Source organism: Annulohypoxylon maeteangense (genome assembly GCF_022496945.1).
Source record: "Annulohypoxylon maeteangense strain CBS 123835 unplaced genomic scaffold GGS22scaffold_33, whole genome shotgun sequence".
NCBI lineage: Eukaryota > Fungi > Ascomycota > Sordariomycetes > Xylariales > Hypoxylaceae > Annulohypoxylon > Annulohypoxylon maeteangense.
In genome coordinates, this window is record NW_025953280.1 from 18,493 (window position 1) to 39,759 (window position 21,267).

The following is a 21,267-nucleotide window of genomic DNA, read 5'->3' on the forward strand; positions in this document are numbered from 1 at the left end:
GGATGAGGTATGAGGTAGAAATAAGTAGTTCAGGTATGTAGAGACATAGGCATGTAGACATGGAGGTAATACCAATAAAATGGAAAGCGTGGTCACACCGTCAAATGTTTGTATTGCTATTGTAGCTGGTCATTATTAGGAGAAGGCAGGATGAAGAAGGGATTGACAGTGATGGTGAAAATTACTTGAAAAATGATATGGATGTGATTGTGGGCGATTGGGTTTCTACCTCAAGACTCAGAAGTCAGGAAAGGTATCCAAAGATGAACGGCGGATGGTGGTGGAGGAAGTTTGGGGGCAACCAGCTCTTAGCAGCTTTGGCGGGGATGAAAAGTCCGAGATTTTTTTTCCCTTTCATTTTTTTTTTCATTTATTTTATTTTTTATTTTTTATTGCTTTTATTTCTACAAGTGAGATTGGCTTATTGACACCTGCCAGCAGCCGCTCATCAACTACATTTTGTGGAGTTTGTACCTGAAGTACCTGCTTGCCCCGCGTTTATATACTCGTTAGCGTTAGCGTTACATCTACCATGACCTCAGCTAGGTAGGTACTAGTAGTTCAATGTTGGTAGGTTAGCAGCTGCAAGAGCAACCTTCACATAAAGCTGGAGTTCAAATTTGTTTTCCTTTTCATCTCTCAATCTCTCATCTCCTAATTTATATGTATTAGGTGTAAAAAGTCATAACCAAAAAAAAAAAAGGCATTCACACCTTAGCTTATACAGTTCAGAGCATTTTAATAAGCCCTCAACTACCTGATTGTGGAAACTAAGTCGAGCCCGTTACCTACACCTAGTATTTATAATTTGTTTCTTGGTACGTCTACTTAGTACTTAGGTATGCATATATACCTACATATAGGTCTATATGAGATTACGATTATGACCTGCGTCTGGATGTAAACCACCTAGTGTTCTAGGTTACCATCTCTAACTCTAGCACCTATCAGCCTATCTGTCGCTCATCAGCTGCGCAGCGGCCATTCAACAACGTCCTTTTGGACACGGACCTCCTTCTTGATCCATATCACACCGGCATCCCGATCCTGATAATTTGATATTATATCTTCCAAGCTATCATTCCGCGACTTCATTTGTCTGACCGGAGCCGGTTTCGTTACATTATCTTCTGTTCGTCTTTGCGAAAATGAAAACGAAAACTTCGAATCATGCGCTGGTGGAGGCAGATATGAAGTTTTACGTTCGTACATGACAAATCTGGGTAGCTCGTTGGCGTGGCTGTTTTGGCCATGGCTGGAATATGCGCCAGCAAATCCCCTCGTCTTGAGATAGAGCGGCCGTAGAGTAGGGATACCGAGGCAGACCATGGCGACGGCGATTTCCGCACCGGCCCAAGCAAAATAGGGCACGAAGTTTACTGCATTTACTCGTCAGGTCTTGCATAGCTCCGTGCCATCGGGAATTCTACTCACATGTATAATTAAATACATTCAGCCGCGAGAGGACCACGGTCCGAGTAATGCCACAAGCACCGGCGCTGCAAATATATGTTCCAAAATTAGCCCGATTCCATTCAGTTGCCCGCGTCGAGGTCTGTGGCTGCTGTAGCTTACATTATCCCCAAACTCATCCCCCCCGCCAGCATAAACTTCTCCCGACGAGGTATGGGAAGCGATTGGGTGAACACCCAAGGGAAAATGGCGAAGAAGAAGTCGCAAATGCTTGACCAGACTATGACTAACGTCAGCACTCTAGTCTACGAATAATTGAAAATTTAATGCTTACCTCCGAGGCCGACGCTCATAGGTTGGATCCTTAAGTTCCACGTTCCGGGCGTGCGCAACGGATCCCAGCTCGCTCTGATCGGCGTTGTTTGGTTCCAAAGCATGATGGTGAGAGCGATTGACGTAGCGGCGGTGACGACGACGGCAACCCAGAGGACGGTCTTATGCCATCTAACTTGGACCACGCGAAGCAAAAATAGACCCATGGAGAGTTTCGCCATGGCATTTCCTGTGATGGCGAAGCTGTTCGCAACATAAGTCCAGAATATTGCATTCGAGCTTTCGTCGATGCTCAGCTTCCAGAAGTTCTGACCTAGACCATATTGGACGGATATCTGTATGAAAACAGCAAAACACAGGAAGAACGCCTACACCACATGAATCGAATTAGCTCAGACACAGCGGCTGTGAAGCTGGTGAAGCTGGAAGAAGTCAGATTCACGTACTCCCGTCCAAGCATACATGTAGTCTTCGGCACCAACAAACTTGACGATCCATATGCGAGTGTATAGCCTGAGAGCTACGAGTACTAGGACTAAGGCCACCATTGCCCACATGGCATATGACAGCTGGTGTCCTGGGTGCATCATGAAATGACGAGATTACGGGGACGCACATCGCATAGATGTGAGACATACAAGAGAGAAAAGAGAAAATCTAGAAGTTCGAGGGTTTAAGCTCAAGGTTAGCTAAGTAAGTGCCCTGGTGAGTAATCAATTCCCGACCTTGGTCACCCTGGAAATCGATCGATCCGGGTAGGGGTGGGCATGTGCACATGTAAGCTAGTAGATATACTACTTACATACCGATTAGGTATATAGTAGTGATAACGGGTGAAATCTCCGGTCGAGATTGTGAACGAAGCCAGGGCATTGGATCCAATGAGGTCTTACATTGCAACGAGTCGACGACGTTACCTGTGTATGGTTCACGCGTGATTGTACTAAGCGCCACTAACAGAGTTCGGGAACCCAAGAGTCCACATTCGCAGTAACGAATCGATAACCCTCGATGCAAGTAAGTCCATGTTCGTCATTTATTCCTACGAGATAGTACCCATCCACCCTTGACCCATCTTTGATCCACCACTTCCTCTACCTACCGGATTGGTAAAAAAATAGACGTGGTCAGCCAATCAAAATCAACAATCGCATTAGTGTTGTTCCCCTTGCCAACAAATCCCGCCAATGAGGGTTGAGTAACGACAAAGGCAAGCTAGGGCTAGGCGCCTATCACATACATATGAGGTGCTCCTCAATCTAGATCAATTGACTATCCTAGACATTAATCCGTACTGGGATAAGAGATGTTATTATTGTCGTCGTCGTCGTCGCTGTCGCTACCGTTTTCTCTCTCCTCCCCTTGTAAGGAGCATAAACGGAGATGGTCTAACCTGACCTCTCGTCATCATTTCCAATATGGCTACCTGATATACGACGTGGCCTCTAGAAAAGAATATCGGGACGCAGGGGAGGGAGGGGGAGCAATCGGAAGATGATATAACTACCTAGATACATTATAAATCATTGGTCTTTGAATGACCAATCCGCCTCGGAGGCCATCGTCTGCCTTGATAGAACTCTCCAGCCTTCTTCACCTTCCTCTAAGCCGTTCCTCGTGTGATCGCTACTGCTTCTCCACCGCCACATGCGACCGTAGACAGTCTGCGACCCCTTGCCTTCGAGGATCTTGACGACTTCGCGTCCAAGGATGGGCAGGAATTTAAAGCCGTGGCCACTACCGCCAGAACAGACCGCTACTCCGGGGCGTCCAGGGACAAAGTCGACAACGAACGAGTTGTCAATGCTATCAGTATACCAGCAGAGTCTAGTGGACGTAATGCCTAGCGGTACTAATTCCGGGAAGTTGACGGATATGTACTCTAAAGCGTGATACTAGTTAGTTAAGGAGGTTCGTTTCTTATTCTTATTTCATTCTGGTTTTCTACCATAATCTCAAAAACTTAGCATATCGGCGCTTTGTCTCTTACCTTTGATGCCATTTAGGGCATCAATCGGAATTCGCGTTTCCTTATGATCGGTTACATGGGCGGTTCTGGGCACTGATATACGCTGTTCGCGAACATCTTCAAAATTCGTCCACCTATTGCCCTTCGAATTAGTCTTGCCCGTAGATAGGATGAGGCCTGCGTTTTGGTGTTAAGGAAATATCTCTAACTTTGTTTTCCGCCAACCAATCTTGAAAGTACCGTTTTCGTCCCTGGGAAGACTATACACTTCTTTACCCTGCCGCGAACCCCAAGTTATCACAGGCTGAATTTCAGGAGCGAACCGTTTCCACAGGTCAGGACGATCCTTTGGAATCGTAACGTTGGCTACTGAGCCGGCTGTGGTTTCCAACAAGCCCTGGACTTCTGGAATCAATGATGGGGTCCATCCACCACCTATGCCGAGGGTTTTTTATTATTCTTTAGTAAACGGATGCCTCCCTCTAAATTATGCGATATGCTGTTGGATTCTGAATGACTTACCGGCAACTACGACTATATTAGCGGTATGTTGGAGGCCGTCGGCGGTATGCACCACAGGTTGATTATTCGTGGTTGTAATATCGATAACCTTGCCACGCCGCGGGTCGAGTATCATCTCAACGCCAGCCCTCTTGGCGAGATGCTGAGCCCAAGCACAGCTTTTATGCGCGTAAACGAAGCCGGCGGTGGAATCGAGGACTGCTTTGTGGGTCCCGAACCTCTCCTGGCGACGGCAAGGGTCAAGCTTGTGTGCCCAGCCTCGTTCCCTTGCCCGAGAAATATCTTAGCGCGATAATAATACAGAGTCAGAACCCGTGCCTTGAAGTTGTGGTGGTGCGTTCTAGTTCCCTAACCTACCTATATCATCGTCGGCTATAAACTGGAACTCCCTAATCCCCTCGCGTTCCATATTCTCTAGCGTTGCAATCTCAAAATCACCCAGATCCGATTCGCAGCTCATGCGTAGCATCCCTGCGTTCCACCAAAGCTTTCTATCACCATACCTTAAGCGTTCTGGTAACTCGTTGATCGATGCCTCCTCGATTTCGCGGTTCCACTCGTCCCACATCTTAGAGGCCTCGGTGGCAAGCCTCTGATACTCAATTTCTGAGCCGTAGCTGAAACGGATGATCTTATTAAGGTCGGCCGAAGCTGAGTCTACGCCGCATGATGGGTCGTAAGCCGTGTTGGCGGTATCTTGCATATCTAGGACAGTGACGTCCCCGTATCCGGAACGTGCTAACCATAATGCAGTCGAGATGCCGAAGACTCCGGAGCCAACGATGAGTATTTTAGATGAGGAACTGATCGTTGCCATTAGGTTGATTCGATCGGGATTGAAGAACTGGGTTGGTAGGAGGGATTTTCTCGTAATCGTCGAATAGGTAATGAATCCATTAGGAACAATGTGATGGAAACCCCGCTATCTATGCACCTAAAGTATTATCTCCACTGCCGACTAGGAACTAGCCCACGGGATAGGGATATGAAAGCTGAAATAAGACACCTACCAGGCTATGGGAGATGAATAAAACCGAGAAAACACATGGCGAAGAAAAGCAAATTCCGAAATCCAAATCGTATGGATTGGAAAAAAAAAGCAGAATTGAGGATAGGTAGACTTAAGACACGGGATTCTATCATCAGGCATACCTTTTTTTCTTTCTTTTTCTTTCTTTTCTTTTTTAGATATTGTGAGCGGGTATTTACATAGGGAGGTGGACAGGATACATATTTACAAGGCGGCTTGCCTCATTTCTGCTGTTAAGTGTAGCCCTAGAGGATGCCGCAGCACTATAAGAAATTGATTCCTACACCAACCTGCAAGCCTTTACGGGCCTCCTCTCCTCGCCTCATAACTAGTGGTAAGCTGAAGTTCAGCTCGAATCTGGCAACGGGGTGAGCGTATACGAGTCCTACGCCAGCAGCGATGCTGGGGAGTCCCGTGCCGAGATCCTTTGTTGCCGAAACCATGCTATCCCATACCGTGCCGGCGCTCAGACGTTGACCAGATGCAGCATTACTACCTCTCGCCTTGTTTTTCATCGCTACTAGCCGGCCGCCGTTGGCGAAGAGCTGCAATCGGAAGGGGGACTCCGGCCCTATCCTGGGGAGAGGAACAAGTATATTGACACTCCCTGCGGCGAAAACGTCGCCGCCGAGGGCATCGCCACCGTCCCTGGGGCCAAGGCCACCTAGCGAGAAGCCTCTCACGTCCGTCGGCCCTCCAAGGGTAAATCGGTCGTTGATTCTGCTAGGCGATGCACCGCCGAGGCCGTACGATAGCGGGAGGGGGTAAAGCAAACCTGCCCTGAAGCCGCCGCCGATGGATATGCCCGATGGTTCTTTGGCGCCGGGTAAATGGACCGGCATAGCTCCGGCGACTTCAAGCTCGCTCCTGGAGAAGCCAACATCTCCGCCTAGAGAACCCCACCCTGCGAGCTCGGTAGTTGTCTTGATCAAGTATCCATTTTGCGGCATCATGGGGTTGTCTCTTCGTTCCCGCTGGAACAAGTAGGATATCGCACTCTTGGCAGAGTCCCCAGCGTCGCCCCGGACACTGGGGCTCGCCTCAACTGAGAGACCAGTTAATTGTCTCCAGGCACCTAGATAGCCAAACTGATGCCGATCTCCGTTGTCTTTTAGCCAATTTAGCTTGACACCCCCACCTCTCAGAACTTCCTCGTGGCTCGCCCAAGGCTTCTGGGTACTGCTTGCTAGACCGTCGACGCTCAGGCGTAAGTTGGGATTGCTTTTGACCGGAGCACCGAATTCGGCGCTGTATGCCGAACGCGTCCGTGTACCCGCCGAAGCATTAAGCGATAGAGATTCGGCACCTCCAAATACGTTGCGCCAAAGCATAGACCCATAAGCGGAACCTTCTGTGTTGCCCAAATCCGTGCCCGTCTTGAGAAGGAGGCGAGACTTTTCGCGTACACGTAGGGAGACGTCAAGGTCGGTTGGAGAAGAAGATGGGTCGAGATGCGACGGGCGGGATAAGTAGAAGATTATGTTGGGGTGAAAAATGTCTTTGTATACCCGACGTCAACACGCGAGTTCTAGAATACTAAGTTCGATGATTCAACTCATACCGAATTTGTGTAGCTTATCGATGGTGCCGCCAACTTGCTCCATCATGCTCGCAAGTGTATAGTTGGCATTGCGACTGTCTTCTACTAGCGGTTGGAATAAGGGCTCGAGGAATGATTTGCGAGTATGCTTGGCGCCATGGATTTGAATAGAAGAGATAGAGATTGGGAGCGTTTGATTTTGCGACAGCTATATCACTGTGAGCAGCGTGTACAAGGAGAGTTGGAGGAATGAGTTGGAATGATCACAAATGAAAGCACTCACCAATTCAATTGTCCTTTGTGTGTTGTGTGCGTCTTGTGCGCGGGCTCGTTCTGCTACTTCTGCTTTCTGCTGTATCGACGCAGTCTCGGACTTTAATAATCCCTCGAAGACCTGTTACGAACCCATTTCTTAGTTTATTTTGTCAGGACGAACTTGGCTTCGAGAGAGATCTTACATCGTCGCCTTCAGGAGAAGCGTTACGAGCCATTTCGGAAAGAATGTCTTTTCCCTCATTAAAAGAAGTGGGATAAAAGGTGTGATATGGAGTATAGAAAGAGAGCTTGACAGGGTTAGGATGGTTAGCAGCTGCCAGCTGGAATCTCGGCAAGGTCCGGAAGGGGGCACGTACTTCAAGGTTGTTAATTTACATACATAATAGGTACCCAGCACCTGGTACTTACACGTACTCGATACATGTACGTACATAATCTACGAAGTAGACACCTAGATATGACGCAATTCGTCGCTCCAGTCTAGGATAATCCGTGCTACTTTAGCAGCTTAGGTACATATATATGTAATCAATATACCAATCTTAGAATTCAGGAATCGTGGCTTAAGTATACACATGTACACAGTACAGCGTACCTTACCTTGCGATACATGTCCATGTATTTTAAGGCCTATCTAGTACCTATTATCTACCTGCATACATGTATGCAGTGAACTTCATCAGCCTTATTTTATCCCTAAACCCCCAATCCTTAATTAATCTTTAATCCTCTCTAGTCCTCCAGTCACCAGTCACCACAACTAACAATTGATACTGGCTACACACTACATAATATTTCGCGTATTCGTTGCCGTTGTATCTTTCCCCTAGTCCCTCGTTACAACACCGTAATTGAATACGGCTGATTCCATCGATTTTATCGTACCAAGGAGAAGAGACGACAGTGGTGCACTGCGCACACGACATACAGTCGTGACACATTTCTTTTTCATCTTTCTTTTCCTACGAGATATCCGGGTCCCTACGACTAAAGCAACCGCATCAACACCAATCAATACACCAAATACGACGTCAAGCGCGAGACAAACGGTTAACTACACGCATAAACACCATGGCTAGCAAACAAGCGAGTAAACGCGTACGTACCTACATATCCTTTTCTTATCTCTTCATCCCTCTGTTCGATATAACATAGGCTATCTAACATAGTTTCTATTACTATAGTTGGCGCGCGAATATAAGAGCATATCAGAAAACCCCCCTCCGTATATCAGTGCTCATCCATCAGAGGCCAACATCCTCGAGTATGTTCCGGCCTTTTTTCATCAAATATTCCCGATTCGCTAATCAGAAGTAGGTGGCACTACATCATCACCGGTCCCGAGGACACTCCTTACCATAATGGCCAGTATTGGGGAACCTTGATCTTCCCACCCAACTACCCCTTTGCGCCTCCGGCTATTCGAATGCACACTCCTTCTGGCCGTTTCCAACCCTCCACACGGCTATGCCTTTCGATCTCCGACTTCCACCCACGCTCCTTTAATCCAGCCTGGGAGGTATCCACCATCTTAATCGGTCTGCTATCTTTCATGACCTCGGAGGAGATGACTACCGGCTCCGTCTCGGCTACAGCACACGAGCGACGAATATTTGCTGCAAGATCCAGGTGGTGGAATTCGACAGGAGGTGGCTCGCATGCTAAGAATCCTGCCCAGAAGGGAAACGTAAAAGCCGGAGATGGTGGTGCCAAGTTCAGGGCCGAGTGGCCCGAATTAGACAAGGAGAATTGGCGATGGATTGTAGAGAGCAACATCGACATAGCTACAGGCGCCAGGAATGGGGGCGCCTCATGTGGACCACAACTAGGTATTGCTGGTGGCAGTGGCGGCCAGACCCAGGCCGTCGTCGATGCCGTCGTCCAGCGCAGAGACGCCGGAACGGGATGGCTTAGTCGCAATAAGCTGTTAGTCTTCGGAGGCGTAATATTCATATACGTCCTAATTGCTCGCATCCTTGGAGAAGGAGAGAGCACTCCTTAAACGGCTAAAGGACCTAGCTGCATCCCCCCCCCCTTAATCCATAACACCGCTAGACAGATTGGCCCTCATACAGAGCCTTTCTAATCATTTTATCGAAGCTAGTAGCAACGCCCACGGCATTGCCTCCAGTTGGGAAAGATACGAGGTGATACAACGGCGGTATAGATTGTTTTCGGCGAAAAAAAGGCGGCTGCGTCTCCGCGATTTGTGAGGACAGTGAGCATCGAATGTAAGAGGTGGTTGGCTCTTGACGATGTTCTATCTGCCCCGGTGTATTATAGATACCTAATAAACACCTTCTCGGCCGCCGTCGCAAACACATACATAATAAAGGTAAGGAGTGAATATAGCTGATATTTACGCGAAGTTATCGCCTATCTATGTTAACGATAGAGTTACTGTTATTGTCTCCGTCATGTGTCCTCCGACCCTCGATTGCTAAACGAACGTGTGGTTGAGTGTCCCTCGAGACGACGCCGACCATCTTCAGATAGGAAATGAAGACTAAAGAGCGCCGAGAAATAGATGAGTTTTAGGATTGTCCTTTTCTTCCATGTGAAAGTATCCGCTTCGACGCCACGGGTAAAATTTAAACCCACGCCGCATCTCACCCCGTTTGAAAAGTAAAACGTCCCTAGACTTCGCCAACGGTAGCTTGACCGTAGACGATGGTCCTGACAAATCGCCGTTTCCCTGCCTTCCATAGCTCCACTAGAGTAACATAAGCTACGACACATGCGGCTACAACGGCCCACTCGATGCCGATACCTTGGTGTTTGAATACTGCCTTATCGATGACCGGTAGGTATATCACTGGAAAGGTGATGACGAAACCTGCCACCACGGCCCCAAAGAGAAATTTGTTCTTCCACACTGTCCTGAAAACCGAGAAAGGTCCGGTATAGATTTCTGGATACATGTTAAATAGAGAGCGAGTGAAGTGCTTCACTTCCCAGGCTGTGAAGAGTAGGAGGAAACTAAGAGTGGCATATGTTGTCGCGCGGGCTCGGTAGACGCCGTTGCATGACTCGTTGTATACCGCGTTGCAGTTAGAGCCTAGATTGCCGTACCACGGCGGATCCCCGTAGATGTCTTCCATCGAAGTGTAGATGACAGAAGTAAAGGCTGCGATGCATAGAGATCCCATAAAGATGCCATACGCCATCTTGTCGGCGATTATCTCCTTCGTGAAGATGCCTACGCGTAGGTCATGCGGCGGTCGCAGCATAATGTCGGGTTGGGCTTCTTCGAAACCAAGACCAAGGGCTAAGAAGGATGATGTGATCAAGTTTGCCCATAGAATCTCGATAGGGGAGAGCGGAAATACCGATTTATTGTCCTCGTCTTTAAACGCTAGACCGACAAGTAAGAGAATGACTTGCGCGATATTGGAGACTAAGAGGTGAAGTAGAAACTATACGCCAAGTATCTTGTTAGTGATGAATTTCTCGGGCCTGTACTTTGCTTGCATTGTATGGTTCAGGTACTTCACCTTCTGGATGTTGTCGAATAATCGTCTCCCTTCTTCGACGGCGGTCACGATCGAAGCAAAGTTGTCGTCAGTAAGAATCATATCTGCGGCCTCCTTGGCCACATCACTGCCATTGAAACCCATAGCGATACCGACGTCCGCCTTTTTCAGGGCAGGTGAGTCGTTGACTCCATCGCCAGTCATAACGCAAAATGCACCACGGCGATGTATTGCCTCGACCATGCGTACCTTCGTCGATGGGCTGCAGCGAGCCAGAACCAACGGAAGCTTTTCCATGTGGTCGATCTGGGCATCAGACATAGCATCGAAAGAAGCGGCAGGCATGATAGCACCTGCTGCCTCGGTGGTGCTGAGCCCCCTGCCAAGAACGCCGACCTCGTGCGCGATCGCTGTCGCAGTTTTGATGTGATCGCCGGTAAGCATGTGAACTGATATACCGGCAATACTACATCTCCTCACTGCGTCGGCCGACTCTAATCGAGGGGGGTCATATAGGCCAACGAGGCCCAGAGGCGTGAGATTGCTTTCAGCAGCATCCCGAGTATCTCCAAGGGCCGCGCTATCTTCAACTGTCTTGTGAGCAATGCACAAAACTCGAAGGCCCTCGGCAGCAAGAGATTCCGCCTTTGCAGTAAACTCGGCCTTCGTATTGTCGGGCGTGTTAAGCAGTGGCAACAGGACCTCCAAGGCGCCCTTGGTATATACGTCGGCCGAGCCCGAACCTGGGGGTGAGTATATAACAGTCATACGCTTATAGGAAGAGTCGAAAGGATGCTCCGCAAGCAGACGCACGCCGTTCATCTGAGAAACGGTCTCTTTGCTCATGCCAAAGCGCATCGCAAAAACATGGAGAGCAATCTCAGTAGGCTCACCAACCGCGGTCCAACTCGAGACCGCAGCAGTCGAGGTGGTCAGGGTCTCGGCAGCGTCCTCGCTCGGCGCCGGTTTTCCGTCTGTTACCGTTGAATTGTTACACAGAGACAGACATTCTATGAATTTCCTCGTCGACGGCTGCAACCGGGAGATCGATAAGGCACTGGCTAATCCGGATTTCTGAGCACTCCAAGTCACTGATCCACTGGATGGATCGAAAGGATCGGTGCAGGCTTCAACGGTTGCCATGGATCCGTTGCGAAGCCATATCTTTCTAGTGATCATCTTGCCTTGAGTCAAAGTACCGGTCTTGTCGGAGCAAATATTGGTCACGCCCCCAACAGCCTCTAATGCGGAGAGTTTTCTGACAATTACATTACCCTTTGCCATAGCTTTCGTTCCGACAGCCATACTGATGGTCAAGACAGCGATGAGGGACTCGGGAATGACAGCAACGCCTACGCATATACCGTAGATTAGAACTTCATCGTCAATATCCCAGAGGCTGGCGGAAAAGACGATAAGAGCAAGAAGGACTGCTAGAGCAAAGAGAAGCAATGCAAACTTGCTTAATTTGATCTGGAGGGGTGTGCCGTCTAAACCCAGAACACTGCGCATGCTTGTGCTCATGCGCTCCCAATAGGTAGCCAGCAGAGATACGCCGTCGTTCGAAACAGGGCTCGCGCGGAGCAACTGAGCAATCTTGCCCACCTCGGTACTCATACCAGTGGCAACGGTAACGCCCTTCCCACGACCACGCGTGACAGTGCTTGCAGAATACAACATGTTCACACGATCGCCGAGAGGAATATCAGCATCGCTCAACGCCGCCCTCGGGTGCTTGCTAACGGGCAGAGATTCCCCGGTAAGTAATGCCTCATCGGTTGATAGATTTAATCCGTCAACGAGTCGAAGATCCGCCGGGACAATATCGCCGACGTGAAGTAGGACAATATCACCTCTGACGAGTGTTTCAGCCTTGATGGTGGCGACCTGTCCAGAGCGGATGACCTTGCACGTCGGCGCGGACAATGCATAGAGCGACTGGATAGTCTGTTCAGCACGATAATCTTGAACGAATCTGCCAAGTATGAGTTAGTATAACACGTTCACGATACTATCCACGTATCAAAGGTACTAGGTAGACGGTATTTTAACGGCTGGGGCTGAAACATACCCCACAATTATATTTAGTGAGATGACAGCAGCAATAACGCCGCCTTCGATGTAGTCATTGATGGCAAATGAGAGGGCCATGACGATGATAAGGACCATTGTCAAACTGTTGGACACCTGCCTTAGCAGAATTTTCCATACGGATAACCCTTGAGCTCCCTCAACCTTGTTCGGCCCACCGAACTGAAGGCGACGAGCTGCGTCATCGCTGCCGAGGCCATTATTAACGTCGGTTCTGAAAATAGTCTCTAGGTCCTCAACTGCAAGTCTGTGAGGTTCAGGGTGGCTCCCACCTGCTACGGATATCGCGAGTCCCTCGCGCGGGAGAGAGTTTGGAGAACTAGCTATGATGCTGACAATATCCGTTGCCGTGTCCCGATTTACGTGGCTAGGCGGAGTTCCCGGTGTAGCGTAGGTGTAGCCACATATAGGGGGTTCAGTCGACTCCTCGACAGCAGGTTGATCTTCTATACCCATTCACGTGTCGGTAAGTAGGTAGATAAGTATTATGCCGCGACGGATGAGGGGGGATCCGGGAAGGGGGTTGGAAGGGGATCTTATATGATCTTTGAGGATCTGTGTAATCGGAGCCGAGATGAGATCGTGGAAGAGCGGAGGCTAGATATAATACGACCTACTACTGACCGTCTTCGACCCCGCCTAGTTCATTCATTGCTATGTGGTATAGCGCCCAACCTGCGCCAAGGGAGTGCCTCGACGCAAGTAAGGCGGATTGGGCATAGCATTCGTATGAGAGGCATTGATTGGACTTCGGGACCTGGTCATAAAGAGGATTGCATAGGAAGACAGGGAAGGTAGGGAAGGTCAGGGAAGTGCGGGCAGGGAATAATGACGATTGGATGCCGAGAGAATTCTCTAATAGGATCTTGGTGATAATTGGATATCTGCGATGCTGCGAAGGTTCAATAAGATGTGACAGGTAGAATAGTAGGCCAATAGAAAAAGAAAATTCCATGGAATATTTAGAGACCGAATGTTCTTGGAATCTTGGAATCTTGGAATCTTGGGAGGTTAAAAGGTTGTAAGGGCAAGGGTTCGGTTCTGAGCTTCTCCACTGTAGTTCTAAACTTCCTGTATATCTATCTGTACATACATATATATAAACATACATAGGTAGGTACCTACCTATTATGCATGTATCCACGGATTTACATCAATTTACACATATATGTATGTAGAATCTGTCGCACCAGCGGTACCTCCTAGGTATGTACGGATATCACGACCTTGCATGCTGCGTGACCTTGTCGTTCTATTTTCTCGGCAGGTGGGAAGAATGAGGCTACACTTTACTTGTTACGGAAGGCCAAGGCCCTTATTTCTTGGGGTTTCTTGGGGTTGACGTACCTATGTTTATCGTACATAGGTACTTCGTATCTTCAATATTACCTACCTAGTATCACCTACCTAGTAGCGATTGAGATTGATTCTACATACATCCATGGATACACGTACATAGGTACTAGGTATGTATGTAGGTACCTATATACAAAGGCAGGTAGGCAGGTACCATGTCGAGATATATATAATGGAAGCCACATACGTATGCGTTCTTGTACTTCGTAGACTTGGAAGCTTCGGTCTTCTCCACATCTCCATCCGCTTCTTATACCGTTCCCTCCGGATAGTCAATGAATACGTGCCCCATAAATGCCGAAAACGGTCCACGGCCCCCTCCCCCCCTTTTTTTTTCAAAAAAAAAAACTCCGTTAGCCTTAAGGGTACGAGGTGCTCTGGTCCGCCTCGGCGTCAAAGACCTTCTTCCCCTGAAACCAGGTCTGTAGGATTTTTGCCTCTAGCAGCTTACTTGCATCCCATTCCATATCCACCACTGCCATATCTGCCATCCGTCCGACCTTCAGCGTACCGGCCCATCTGTCCGCGAAGCAGCTGTACGCCGATCCTTCCGTCCCTGCCGCGATAGCCGCCGCTAGCTCTAAGGCGAAATGCGGGTTCACCCGGTCCGACAAGGACAGCTCTCTAGCAGACCGCCGTGTCGTGGCGGTGTATAAGTTCTTCAGTGGTGCGTGGGGTGCCGTGGGAGCGTCGGACCCCAATGCAAGTACGGCGCCTCCATCGGCAAATTCTTTGTAGGCGAACGCGCGCTCGCAACGGGCCGGTCCGAGAAGAGCGGGCCAAGCTCGGAGAATGGCCGGGTCTGCGTGTACCGGTTGGATGGATGCGGTGATGCCCAACTTACCCAACCTCGCAGCATCTTCAGGCGACGCAAGCTCGAGATGTTCGATTCGGTGTCTACGGCCGGAAGTGCAATTCTGCTCCAGTGCGTCGATAGCAACCCGGATGGTCTTGTCGCCAATTGCGTGTAAGGCACATTGTAGGCCTGCAGCGTCCGCCTTCTTTACGACGGGCCCTAGTTCGTCCAGTGACCAGATAGGGTCACAGGATACCCCGTTTGAGGCGTAAGGCTCCAGAAGTCCTGCGGTACAGCCGTCAATAATCCCATCGCCGATTACTTTGATGCCAACTATGCGACAGTCGGGGCTAGTGTCTGCGTTGAACTGCGCACTTAACTCGATTGCGCGCTCGACTTGGGCAAGGTTATCCGCTTCCGTCTTTCTAGGGGTGATGAGCCAATGGACCGCGATTCTCATCGATAGGGTCTCTTTTTCGCGTAATATTTGCAGAGCTTCCCATGCATTCTCGTCCATGGCCATCTCTACTAGCCCGGTATAGCCGGCTGAGTGGTATGCCCTAACCGCCCCCTTCAACGCGGCTAATTTCTCTTCCATGGGCGCGACTTTGGCGATATGCGGCCAGACGATTGTGACAGCAGCCGCCTCTGAGAGAAGCCCGGATGCCTTACCATTCTCGTCACGGTGGATCTTCCCGCCCTCTGGATCCGGCATATCTTGCACTCCCATCTCGTCTAAGGCCGCGGTGTTGCACCATGTCGAATGTAGATCTTTCGAGTCGATGAAGATGGGTCTTGGGTCCAAGTCGTCTATCATGCTGGCCAAGGCCTGCCCGTCGGTCATGGAATGCATCCACCCTTTACACATGACCCGAGTTACGGACGGATGTGCTACTGCGAAGTCCTTGATTGTTTTCCGGATGTCTTGTAGATCCTTGCATGTTTCCAGTCCGGCCTTCTGCAGGGACTGCCCGAGCATCAAGAGGTGCATGTGTCCATCTATGAAACCCGGTAAGACTAAGTGGCCGCGCATGTCGTGCTTAGCCACCCCGGCAGCACTAGCAGCTCTGATTTGCTCGTCGCTCGCATTTCCGACGTGAATGATCGTCCCGGACCCGTCGACAAGCAAGGACTCCGCAAATGAATGGCCCTCGCCTCTAGATCCGGACCGGAAGAAGCGTCCGTTATGGAAAAGAGTCGCCATCGTACGTAGGAATACGGAAATAGCCCGTTAACCTTTCCATTAAATTTTGTCAATGTGGCTGCAACCTATTTAACTCCGTCGTTGTCTAGATTCAGAAGGTGAGCTGTAATCTCCACCCTAGTTCGACGCCGCGATCGGCCTTCGATCTTCGGATCACTACGATCCCACCTTAGCTACTAGTGAGAGTCAGAGTTAGCTAAGACTAATCCTTGCTATGTATGCGATGCATACAGCGTGCCAGAACGCTGGTGTTTTTGACTCTTCATAGAATGCGTTGAAATTTTATACCAATTTCGCCGTTACCTAGTTAGTACGTGTATCTAGTATTCTTCAACTACAATATTCGAGCTAATAAATAGCGGATAGGTACCTAGAAGCCTGATGGAGATGGATTGTAGAAAGCCTTCTTCCTATCTTTGTACTACTGTATAGGTACTGTATGCTTCCCGTTATGATTTCACGCCATGGGGAGCCTGTTGTAGTGTTTTCCCCCTTAATCTCTTTTTTATCTTCTTTTCTCTTCGATTTTTTTATCCTATGTACTTTCATAAACTCCGTTATAGCGTAACGTGTAAGCTCCGAAGAGATCGGGCTCGGACGGCCACCAGTCATTGACACTTCCCGTAAGTCGATTGGCAGCCGTTCGCGGTGAGACAATGGTCAGTCGTGTTTCCACAGTAACCTCTGAAATCCGATAAGTTAGTATACATGCGCGACTGCTGGGTACCTGCTTGTCGACTACCTAACCCACGAGGCAGTAGCTAGTGAAGGAAGTAAATTTACACAAGGGCGATAGCGACGTACGACACAGAGCAGCAAGTGCCGCCTTCAGCTGGACATCGGTAGCCGTACTGACCGACGCCTTCGGATCCGCATGTACCGTCTGGAGAGATGGTTTTGCCATCGACGGGTTTAATGCAGGCGCTGGTTGCGTTTGAAAACTTGTCCTGACATCCTACAGTCGTAAGGCAATATTCGTCCGTCGCGCCGCAGTAGCCGCTGGCGGAACAGCACTTCTTCGCGCTGGGACACGTGTAACCCTTACTGTTGCCGGCTTTTGTCGTGCCGCAGGTCTCGTCTGGCGAAACTTCGGACCAAACCGCGGTAGCAGCTAGTAGAATGATGGCAAGGACTGGCTTACTACCAAACATATTGACGACGAGTTAAAATTTCCGGATGGTTCGGGGTGGTTAGATATATTCGAATGATTTCGAAGTTACCTATGCTCTCTCTCCTAGTAGGCCAGGATGTAGATAATAGATAGGTAGTTAAAGATCAAAGAAACTGTGAGGTTATAAGAGGGCCTGATATTTTCTTTATACGTTGGGTCATCCTATCTGGCCTCTCTGGATCGAGTTTCTTCGATTAGGGTTCTCGTGCACCGACTTGGACGACAAACGCGCGTCCGCATTCCCACACCGGAAAACCCAAGTGGATGGGAAATCTGGATATCAATGTTCGTAATCTGCTAGGCACTCTGGGCTCTGGTCTGTGTTACAGATCTTCAGGGTCGATTACCGCAACGGAGAGGTAGATGCATCTTATATGATTTACCCGAACTCTCCCTAATTCTGGCTGCCTCAGGGTGCAACCAATTGAGCAGCCTAGAACAGGCGGCAAGTACCCGTGGCTACGACCGGTGCGGCTCCCCATCGTAGTGAATATTATTCTAGATACTGCCGGTGTCTTGGGTCAATATAGATCACGCCATCATCCGAGGAATAGGAAATCAGGGCCCCTTGGAGTCGCATCCGGGCGCCGGCCTGAATTACTTAGGCAGAACAAGCTTAAGGGAGTCGAAAAAGTAACGAATCTCATGAAAAGAAAATCTGAAAAAATAAAGAGAAAAAAATACTTCGTATTTGATATCGGCATAGGTTTTCTGCCATCTGGGTACCTGAAGATGATGCTATCCTATGTAGGGAGGTACAGATACATACCTATCTACATACCTAGCTTTTAACATTTGTCGAATATATTGCCTGTATTTTTAGAACGGTGAAATAGGTTACCTAGTACCTTCCGTATGACGACCGACAAATGTACTCTATAGTACTATTATTGATATGCTGCCGATCAATAATATCTCCCGTATCCCGAACATATGAACGGTCGTGGGGGGTTGGAATATTTCTAAGGTTGTTATTTGTTGCCTAGAAATTGGCTATGTATAGTGTGCCCTGTGCCTGTGCCTGTGCCTGTGCCCTACAAAGGGGATAGACAGGTAGTTGGTAGTTTCACTAGAACAGGATAGCAGGACCGGGGTTCCGGGGCGACCTATCCATGGATCCTACCTAATTAGTAACACTCCCCCGCATCTTCAGCGCTAATGACTGATGCTATCGATCAGTAGGTAGGTACCTACCTAATAGGTACGACTACGCTGTTAGTTGGCGATCTTTTGAACCAGTAATGTAAAGCCTTTGCCTTTAGCGCATATTTTACACGTTTAGCGCCTGCCTACCTACCTAGGTAGGTATGTAGTAAGCAGTAGGTACCTAGTAGCTGTAGATTACATACAATTACTTAATGTCTCTATTTAAGTTTGTCATAGGAGTCGGGTAGGTACTAAGCGTCGTCCTAACGTTACAAATTAATATATATATATATTCTATTGGGATGTGATGCGAAACAGAAATCTGGGTGGAAGCCGCAAGTATTTGGGAGCCTTTGATGCAGTATCTCGGATTATATACAAAATGGTTGATTCACCTTTCAAGAGCAGCGTCTCCGTCACGTATATCGGTACAGCAACGGCAATCCTAGACATCGAAGGCGTCACATTCCTCACCGATCCTTATTTCTCTCCCGCGGGGACTGAATGGGATGTTGGAATTGCTACACTCACTAGTCATTATGAGCCGGCCCTATCCCTAGACCAGCTCCCCCCCGTCGATGTCGTCCTGCTAAGTCACGAAGACCACCCCGATAACTTGGACGAGCTAAGTCGCGACCGTCTACTCAGCGGCCGGCGTGTTCTTACCACGGTTGATGGAGCCTCTAAACTGAACCCTAGGCCTGGCGTCCAGGGACTTCGGCCTTGGGAGAAGACCACCTTAAACGTGGGAGGCAAAGTCTTCCAAGTGATAGCCACACCATGCCAGCATCTGCCAGGGGGCGAGTGTACGGGATTTTTACTTACGACCGTGGAGTTCGGAACGACAAACGGGCTGCCAAATGCGATTTACTTCTCCGGCGACACCGTCTATCTAGAGGAACTAGCCAATATCAGAGACAGGTTTCACATATCATTGGCAATATTCAACCTAGGTGCTGCGTCTGTCATGCTTCCAGGCAGTGCTGAGCCATTACTTATCACGATGGATGGAACAACAGGGGCGAAGCTATTCCGCGAGATTGGGGCTGATATCCTAGTACCCTTACACTTCGAATCGTGGGATCATTTTTCACAAAGCAAGGAGGCTCTAGCCACGGCGTTTGAGAGCGCGGGGATATCAGATAAAGTACACTGGCTGGAACCGGGAAAATCAAAACGTATCCTGTAGAGACACGACTATGTCGGGGGTTTACATTTTGATAACATGATCGCAAATACCGAGAGGAAGATATGCATAACGAACATGAAATTTGTCAGAGAGCCCTACCCTTCTTGGAAGCGCCTTAGATTATCCCCTCCATCTTTGATCTATGGTATCTATTCTAGTCTTTTCATTCAACATCCTCCCCCTAACCTACCAGAAATGAAATATCATAAATCCGCCTCAATTAACCAGGCACCTAGGCAGTCACATAACCGCGCCTACGCCACAGGCTGACTTGTGCCTAAGGGCGATCTATTAACTTGATGGATTTGTTGGATCTACGTTCTGTTGTCGTTTCCCCTTGATGCTCAGTCCCCACTCATGTGCTGCTTTCGCGATCTCCAATGCTGCCGCCTCTATCTGCTTGGCCCGAGCAATCACATCTTCTTTCCCATCGCCATTACTCATCTTCAATGCCTTGTCAATTAGATCGAGCACTTCCAAATGTATTGGATCTGAGGCGAACGACCTCTTGATCTGGCTCGGAGTCTGTGTTCTGGAAGGTAGCCTTGGCCCTGTGGAGGATGTCTGCGCGTCGCATTGACTATCCTGCGCATCGTAATGGCAGTTACTGCACGCCAGTCTAAGTGCGCCAATGCTGTCGTGCAATTCCTCAATTCCATCCAACGGCTCCTCAACTACGCAGTCTGGCGATATACCGTGGCCTTGCTGGCAATACGTACATCGTGATTGGGAAAGCATCATACCTCTCTCATATAGCATGGCGGCTTCAACAGTTCGTGTCGAACCTAAATCGGGGCGTTCACGACTATTTCGACGCCTCCAAGCTCTTCGAATCGGCATATTTCCTAGTCTTTGGATGGCGGGCGTCTTGACTCCTCCAGAAGGAGGTAGGCAAACTGGGTCATAGACGTAGTCCCAGACCGCTGGCGCTTTGGCTGCTCCCTTGAGGTCGCGATCGATGATATCCATCGCCTCCCAATAACGGTCCCTCATCTCATATCCTTCAATGCTCTCCGATCTACGTCTCGATCGCCTTCGAAGTGGCCTCGTCGTAGTGTCAACGGGACCAACTTCATCTGCGGCGTCTGACTGCGTCTTAGGCTCGGGTGGAGAGTCTAATAAAGTGTGCCGTTCTGGAAATGTATCGTCGGCGTCGGAGCCTCGAAGGGTCATACGAGCGATATATCTTCCATAAGCCATGTTTGAATGAGCATGTAGTCTGATAGAAATTGGATCGAAGGGACACGAACGCTGGGTCAAACCTAAGCCATTATTAACGAGACTTGGGGCGAAAACGGGAACTTTAAATATCTTTTTTGTCCCTCTTTAAATAAAAATGAAAGACAAAACATTCATTAGAAGAAAAGCAGAAAAAAAGAAAAGAAAAGGAAAAGAAAACATCGTATTTCTATCTACCAAAGTAGGATTGATAGAACCATCGTAGCTATTCGCAGCTTGCCCTAGTCGATGGAGCCCTAATTTGACTATGTAGGTAAATATTAGGTAGCTGTTTGGAAATTCGTCAACCGAACTCGGTCAATGGGATATCCTATCCTTGTAGGGATTGACGCCACCTACGTACATATTTTGACGTTTATATACCTGCACTAGATTTGGTTGAACCTCGAACGCCTTCTAAGGTTAGGTATCATGTCCTATAAATGGAGTATTGCGGTACTCGGCGACGTCTTTCTAGGATTAGAAATGAGAATAGGTAGGCACCTGCCAACTAGGTCCTGTAAGGTGAGGGAAAACCCC

At 48.9% G+C, this 21,267-nt stretch overlaps 9 protein-coding genes across 9 annotated transcripts; 2 read left to right on the plus strand and 7 right to left on the minus strand.

The window, feature by feature from the left end:
* Positions 1-667: 667 nt before the first annotated feature.
* GGS22DRAFT_176138 (uncharacterized protein) lies at positions 668-2,617 on the minus strand. The gene is made up of 5 exons (XM_047963366.1): positions 2,193-2,617; positions 1,748-2,114; positions 1,576-1,693; positions 1,435-1,499; positions 668-1,379 (listed from the first exon to the last, which is right to left on the minus strand). The coding sequence occupies exons 1-5, from the start codon at positions 2,334-2,336 to the stop codon at positions 967-969; spliced, it is 1,107 nt and encodes a 368-aa protein (XP_047813814.1). The 5' UTR covers positions 2,337-2,617; the 3' UTR covers positions 668-966.
* Positions 2,618-3,039: 422 nt separating this feature from the next.
* On the minus strand, positions 3,040-5,135 carry GGS22DRAFT_176142 (FAD dependent oxidoreductase). Its single transcript, XM_047963367.1, has 5 exons — positions 4,595-5,135; positions 4,238-4,519; positions 3,925-4,150; positions 3,737-3,849; positions 3,040-3,628 (listed from the first exon to the last, which is right to left on the minus strand). Exons 1-5 carry the CDS (start codon positions 5,052-5,054, stop codon positions 3,270-3,272), a joined length of 1,440 nt encoding a protein of 479 aa, XP_047813815.1. The 5' UTR covers positions 5,055-5,135; the 3' UTR covers positions 3,040-3,269.
* Positions 5,136-5,331: 196 nt separating this feature from the next.
* Positions 5,332-7,386, minus strand: GGS22DRAFT_176145 (outer membrane protein, OMP85 family). Its single transcript, XM_047963368.1, has 4 exons — positions 7,266-7,386; positions 7,091-7,201; positions 6,829-7,015; positions 5,332-6,765 (listed from the first exon to the last, which is right to left on the minus strand). The coding sequence occupies exons 1-4, from the start codon at positions 7,296-7,298 to the stop codon at positions 5,531-5,533; spliced, it is 1,566 nt and encodes a 521-aa protein (XP_047813816.1). The 5' UTR covers positions 7,299-7,386; the 3' UTR covers positions 5,332-5,530.
* Positions 7,387-7,955: 569 nt separating this feature from the next.
* On the plus strand, positions 7,956-9,110 carry GGS22DRAFT_101036 (ubiquitin-conjugating enzyme). Its single transcript, XM_047957680.1, has 3 exons — positions 7,956-8,181; positions 8,268-8,347; positions 8,401-9,110. The coding sequence occupies exons 1-3, from the start codon at positions 8,155-8,157 to the stop codon at positions 9,083-9,085; spliced, it is 792 nt and encodes a 263-aa protein (XP_047813817.1). The 5' UTR covers positions 7,956-8,154; the 3' UTR covers positions 9,086-9,110.
* Positions 9,111-9,388: 278 nt separating this feature from the next.
* GGS22DRAFT_101042 (potassium/sodium eff) lies at positions 9,389-13,183 on the minus strand. The gene is made up of 3 exons (XM_047957682.1): positions 12,628-13,183; positions 10,578-12,531; positions 9,389-10,499 (listed from the first exon to the last, which is right to left on the minus strand). Exons 1-3 carry the CDS (start codon positions 13,101-13,103, stop codon positions 9,720-9,722), a joined length of 3,210 nt encoding a protein of 1,069 aa, XP_047813818.1. The 5' UTR covers positions 13,104-13,183; the 3' UTR covers positions 9,389-9,719.
* An 837-nt stretch (positions 13,184-14,020) lies between these two features.
* Positions 14,021-16,189, minus strand: GGS22DRAFT_176153 (amidohydrolase 3). The gene has a single exon (XM_047963369.1). The coding sequence runs from the start codon at positions 16,001-16,003 to the stop codon at positions 14,363-14,365; it is 1,641 nt and encodes a 546-aa protein (XP_047813819.1). The 5' UTR covers positions 16,004-16,189; the 3' UTR covers positions 14,021-14,362.
* A 302-nt stretch (positions 16,190-16,491) lies between these two features.
* On the minus strand, positions 16,492-17,374 carry GGS22DRAFT_101073 (carbohydrate-binding module family 18 protein). The gene is made up of 2 exons (XM_047957683.1): positions 16,808-17,374; positions 16,492-16,687 (listed from the first exon to the last, which is right to left on the minus strand). The coding sequence occupies exons 1-2, from the start codon at positions 17,152-17,154 to the stop codon at positions 16,612-16,614; spliced, it is 423 nt and encodes a 140-aa protein (XP_047813820.1). The 5' UTR covers positions 17,155-17,374; the 3' UTR covers positions 16,492-16,611.
* Positions 17,375-18,702: 1,328 nt separating this feature from the next.
* On the plus strand, positions 18,703-19,509 carry GGS22DRAFT_182626 (Metallo-hydrolase/oxidoreductase; the record flags this gene model as incomplete). The annotated part of the gene is made up of 1 exon (XM_047963988.1): positions 18,703-19,509. One exon carries the CDS (start codon positions 18,703-18,705, stop codon positions 19,507-19,509), a length of 807 nt encoding a protein of 268 aa, XP_047813821.1.
* A 145-nt stretch (positions 19,510-19,654) lies between these two features.
* GGS22DRAFT_101083 (uncharacterized protein) lies at positions 19,655-21,166 on the minus strand. The gene is made up of 2 exons (XM_047957684.1): positions 21,092-21,166; positions 19,655-20,771 (listed from the first exon to the last, which is right to left on the minus strand). The coding sequence occupies exon 2, from the start codon at positions 20,707-20,709 to the stop codon at positions 19,801-19,803; it is 909 nt and encodes a 302-aa protein (XP_047813822.1). The 5' UTR covers positions 20,710-20,771; positions 21,092-21,166; the 3' UTR covers positions 19,655-19,800.
* Positions 21,167-21,267: the final 101 nt, after the last annotated feature.